Genomic DNA, 4,681 nt, shown 5'->3' with positions numbered 1-4,681 from the left:
GCATTGACTCATGTCACTTTAGTTTTGTGTATTTCACTGTATATAAATTATATTTCAATAAAATGCTTAAAAAGAACAAAGAAATGTTCTGTTCAGTTCTTTTATTTTATCATTTCTTCCATTTGCTTTAGCTACTTCCTATTCAAAAACAAATTTCAGAGTCTCTTCTGATACCCCGTTTGGTCTTTTCTTCCTTTCCTGAGTTTTTAATGACCATTGCTTTCTTCGTGTGTGATGTTCTTGATGTCATCCCACAACTTGTCTGGTTTTCGGTCATTGGTGTTCAATATGTCAAATCTGTTCTTTAGATGGTTTCTAAATTCAGATAGGATATAATCAAGGTCATGTTTTGGCTCTCATAGACTTATTTTAGTTTTCTTCAGCTTCAACTTGAACTTGAATATGAGTGAGCCCTTAATGGTTGTTCCACAGTCAGTTCCTGGCCTTGTTTTGACTGAAGATGTTAAGCTTCTGCATTGCCTCTTCCACAGATGTAGTCAATCTGATTCCTGTGTGTTCCATCCGGTGAAGTCCATGTGTATAACTGCTGTTAATTTTGTTGAAGAAAGGTATTTGCAATGAATAAGTCCTTAGTCTTGCAAAATTCTATCATGTCATCTCCAGCATCATTTCTATCACCAAGGCCATGTTTTCCAACTACCAGTGCTTCTTTGTTTCCAACTGTTGCATTCCAATCACCAGTAATAATCTTGATCTCCTGTTTCATCAATTTCAGACTGCAGACATTGGTAAAAATCTTCAGTTTCTTCTTTGGCTTGTGTGGTTGGTGTGAAATTGTGAATAATTATAGTTTTAACTGGTTTTCTTTGTAGACATATGGATATTATCACTGATAGCATCGTACTGCCGGATAGATCTTGAAACATTGTTTTTGATGATGAATGTGATGCTGTTCCTCTTCAGTTTGTCATTTCTGGCATAGTAGGCCATATGATTGTCTGATTCAGAATGACCAATATCAGTCCATTTTAGCTCATTAATGCCTAGGATATCTATCTTTATGTGTTCCATTTCATTTTTGTCAGCTTCCAGTTTTCCTAGATTCATACTTTGTACATTCCATGTTCCAGTTATTAATGGATGTTTGCAGCTGTTTCTTACCATTTTGAGTCATGCCCCATCAGCAGATGGAGGTCCAAAAGCTTTACTCCATCCACATCATTAAGGTAGACTCTACTTTGAGGAGGCAGCTCTTCCCCAGTCATATTTTGAGTGCCTTCCAATCTCAGGGGCTCATCTTCTGGCAATATATCAAACAGTGCTTCAGGGCTATTCATAAAGTTTTCCAGTAATATATCAGACAGTGTTTCACTGGTATTTATAAGGCATTCACTGGCCAATTTTTTCAGAATTAGATGGCCCCCTCCTTCTTCCTAGTCTGTCATAGTCTGGAAAGTCCACTGAAATCTATCCACCATGGATGACCCCACTAGTATTTGAAATATGGTGGCATAGCCTTCAGCCTCATAGCAACATGCATGCCACCACAGTACAACAAACTGATAGATGAGTGGTGTTTCCTCTGATTACCAGTTTCAAATTCCTACCTGATCTCATTGCCCAATGGAGAAACAGGTAGAAGAATAACTGAGATCTTTAACACTTGGAAATTCTGGGTGATTCCTACAAAAATATGAGGCCTGGCAACTCGATAACCAAGTAGAAGGAAATAAACCTCGTTTTAAAAAGTTTTGAGAATTTCCTAATCTCTTTATTTTCACTATGAGCCCTGTTTGCACAGTGATTAGAGCATGTGGCTGCTAACTGAAAGGTCAACTGTTCAAACCCACCAGCTGTTCCAGGGGAGAAAGATGTGACATTCTGCTTCCATAAAGATTTACAGCCTTGGAAACTCTATGGGCAGTTCTAATTTGTACTTTATTGACTCAATGACGGTGGGTTTGGTTATTTTTACTAGCAGTTTAATTAAAATTTTCTTTTGGTTTCCTTTTGTTATTATATATAGGGAATTGAGTATAAATGGTGTGTTTTTCTTCATTGTTGCAGATTTTGAGATCCAGAGTGAAAATGGGGAGAATTCTCATCAAGACATGTTTGAGGAAGTTGAATCACATATGTTCTCAGAAATGCCTGAAGGAGAAGGCATTCAGCAGTGCGATTGGGAAAGTGACTTTGAGAGGGACTGTGGTTCTAGGAGGCCCCAGGGAAATGCCCCAAGTGAGGACAATGTGGAGGTGCTATCCCAGCGCAGGGAAGCTAGACAACTCATTGGACTTCAGGGCACCTATCTGGGTGAGAAGCCCTATGAGTGTCCCCAGTGTGGGAAAACCTTCAGCCGGAAATCTCATCTAATCACACATGAGCGGACCCACACAGGAGAGAAATACTATAAATGCGACGAATGTGGAAAGAGCTTTAGTGATGGTTCAAACTTTAGTAGGCACCAAACTACTCACACTGGAGAGAAACCTTATAAATGCAGGGATTGTGGGAAAAGCTTTAGTCGGAGTGCAAACCTTATAACCCACCAGAGGATCCACACAGGAGAGAAACCCTTTCAGTGTGCTGAGTGTGGCAAGAGTTTCAGCAGGAGTCCCAACCTCATTGCTCATCAGCGAACCCACACAGGAGAGAAGCCATACTCATGCCCAGAGTGTGGAAAAAGTTTTGGCAACCGGTCCAGCCTTAATACACATCAGGGTATCCACACTGGAGAAAAGCCCTACGAATGTAAAGAGTGTGGCGAAAGCTTTAGTTACAACTCCAACCTAATTAGACACCAGAGAATCCACACAGGAGAGAAGCCGTACAAATGTACAGATTGTGGACAGAGGTTCAGTCAGAGCTCAGCTCTCATCACTCACCGGAGAACTCACACAGGAGAAAAGCCCTATCAATGCAATGAATGTGGGAAAAGCTTTAGTCGCAGCTCCAATCTGGCCACACACCGGAGAACCCACATGGTGGAGAAGCCATATAAGTGTGGGGAGTGTGGGAAGAGCTTCAGCCAGAGCTCCAGTCTTATCGCACACCAGGGGATGCACACAGGAGAGAAGCCCTATGAGTGCCTGACATGTGGGGAGAGCTTCAGCTGGAGCTCCAACCTCATCAAGCACCAGAGGATCCACACAGGAGAGAAACCATACAAGTGTGGCGAGTGTGGGAAATGCTTCAGCCAGCGCTCCCAGCTGGTGGTACACCAGCGGACCCACACAGGCGAGAAGCCCTACAAATGCCTCATGTGTGGCAAATGCTTTAGCCGGGGCTCCATTCTTGTCATGCACCAGCGAGCACACCTGGGAGACAAGCCCTACAGGTGTCCAGAGTGTGGGAAAGGCTTTAGCTGGAATTCTGTTCTCATTATACACCAGCGAATCCATACAGGGGAGAAGCCCTACAAGTGCCCTGAGTGTGGCAAAGGCTTCAGCAACAGCTCCAATTTTATTACCCATCAGAGAACTCACATGAAAGAAAAACTTTACTGAAGTGGCAAAGAGAGAAACTTTGGGGTGGGGGCACTGGCCCAGGAGAGGGAATTCACACATCATGAAATAATGGCCCTGACACAAACACATCTGATGTCTCATTAAAAAGAGCCCTTTTTCCTCAATGCCCTTTGGAGACTTTTGCCAGAAGTTTACCCCTGCTCATCTTCATTTCTAGAATGCTGCCATCTTAGTGGTCAAAGTCAAACGCCAATACAGATTAAAGAGCATAGGAACGGAAGGTTGGAAAAGTTGGGTCTTTTTCTGTTAAATTTCACTACTTGATTGGCTCTCCTTTTCTTGATTTCTCTGTGCCTCAATTTCCCCTTTGGTAAAATGTGGAAATGTTTCTCCATGCAGAGTTGAAGATGGCAGGGCCTACAACATGAGCTGGATCTTCAGAGAAATACTGGTAATCTATTCATGTGGCTCTGGCTGTTCTGCTACCATTTTGTTGGGCAAAGCTGCTAGCATTCCAGGGTCCCCTGCCCAAGTCAGAACTAGCCTTCATGAGTTTACTGCCCTGGTCTTTGATATTAGGTCAGAGTGGAGGGGCTTCTTAAATTCTGTGTCATCCACATATTAAGGTAAAGCACCTTCCTATTTCCGGAAAGTGTCAGGAGCACAGAAACATGAGAGAGTGTCTTTTGAACCAGTGTCTTTTCCTTTGATAGGAGCTGGACAGGGCCTGCCAAGAAAGGTATAAACTGAGAAGGTATATGTATTTGCTTTCGCCTCTGCTTACCATCCTGTGGTAAGTCCTGCACTATGCAGGGTGGGCTTGTATCTTTACCCCTCACAGATATGTAGCCCCCATAGTCATTTTTAAATTACTCTATGCACTTGTTATTTTCCTGTTCTTATATTTTTAAATTTTGTATATGCAGATCTATAATACTGTCTGGTAGCTTATTATAAATGAAGAGCATTATTTTTAAGGAAGTGCTGATTTTGAGGACACATCATCTATACCCTGGTGAGATTTGGGCTTGAATCAGGAGTTTCTTACATATGTTACCCTTGTTTTGGGGGTTCCAGCAGGGCTTTGTGATTCCTTGAGCCTTTTAACAGTGAAGACAGTGATATGGTAGCAAGTGATGGGGTTTATCAGGAGGGAAGAGGAGAGCAGTTAGTGTTTCTGGGAAATGTAAAACCACCCCCTTTTACACACGGGGCCTATGCTCAGAATGGGCCTTAGTTCTTAATGGATGGAT

General features: G+C 42.5%; 1 protein-coding gene across 1 annotated transcript in view; it reads left to right on the top strand.

Moving 5' to 3' along the window:
* ZSCAN2 (zinc finger and SCAN domain containing 2) overlaps window positions 1-3,467 on the top strand; it is a 40,384-nt gene extending 36,917 nt beyond the window's left edge. Inside the window, exon 2 of the mRNA XM_007945133.2 lies at window positions 2,029-3,467. Within this exon, the coding sequence (XP_007943324.1) occupies window positions 2,029-3,467 (1,439 nt within the window). The remainder of the gene's footprint in view (window positions 1-2,028) is intronic.
* Window positions 3,468-4,681: the final 1,214 nt, after the last annotated feature.

Source organism: Orycteropus afer, unplaced genomic scaffold (genome assembly GCF_000298275.1).
Source record: "Orycteropus afer afer isolate SDZICR_OR568_19922 unplaced genomic scaffold, OryAfe1.0 scaffold00132, whole genome shotgun sequence".
Taxonomy (NCBI): domain Eukaryota; kingdom Metazoa; phylum Chordata; class Mammalia; order Tubulidentata; family Orycteropodidae; genus Orycteropus; species Orycteropus afer.
The sequence above is the reverse complement of the archived record's forward strand: the minus strand, read 5'-3'. Positions and strand labels throughout refer to the sequence as shown.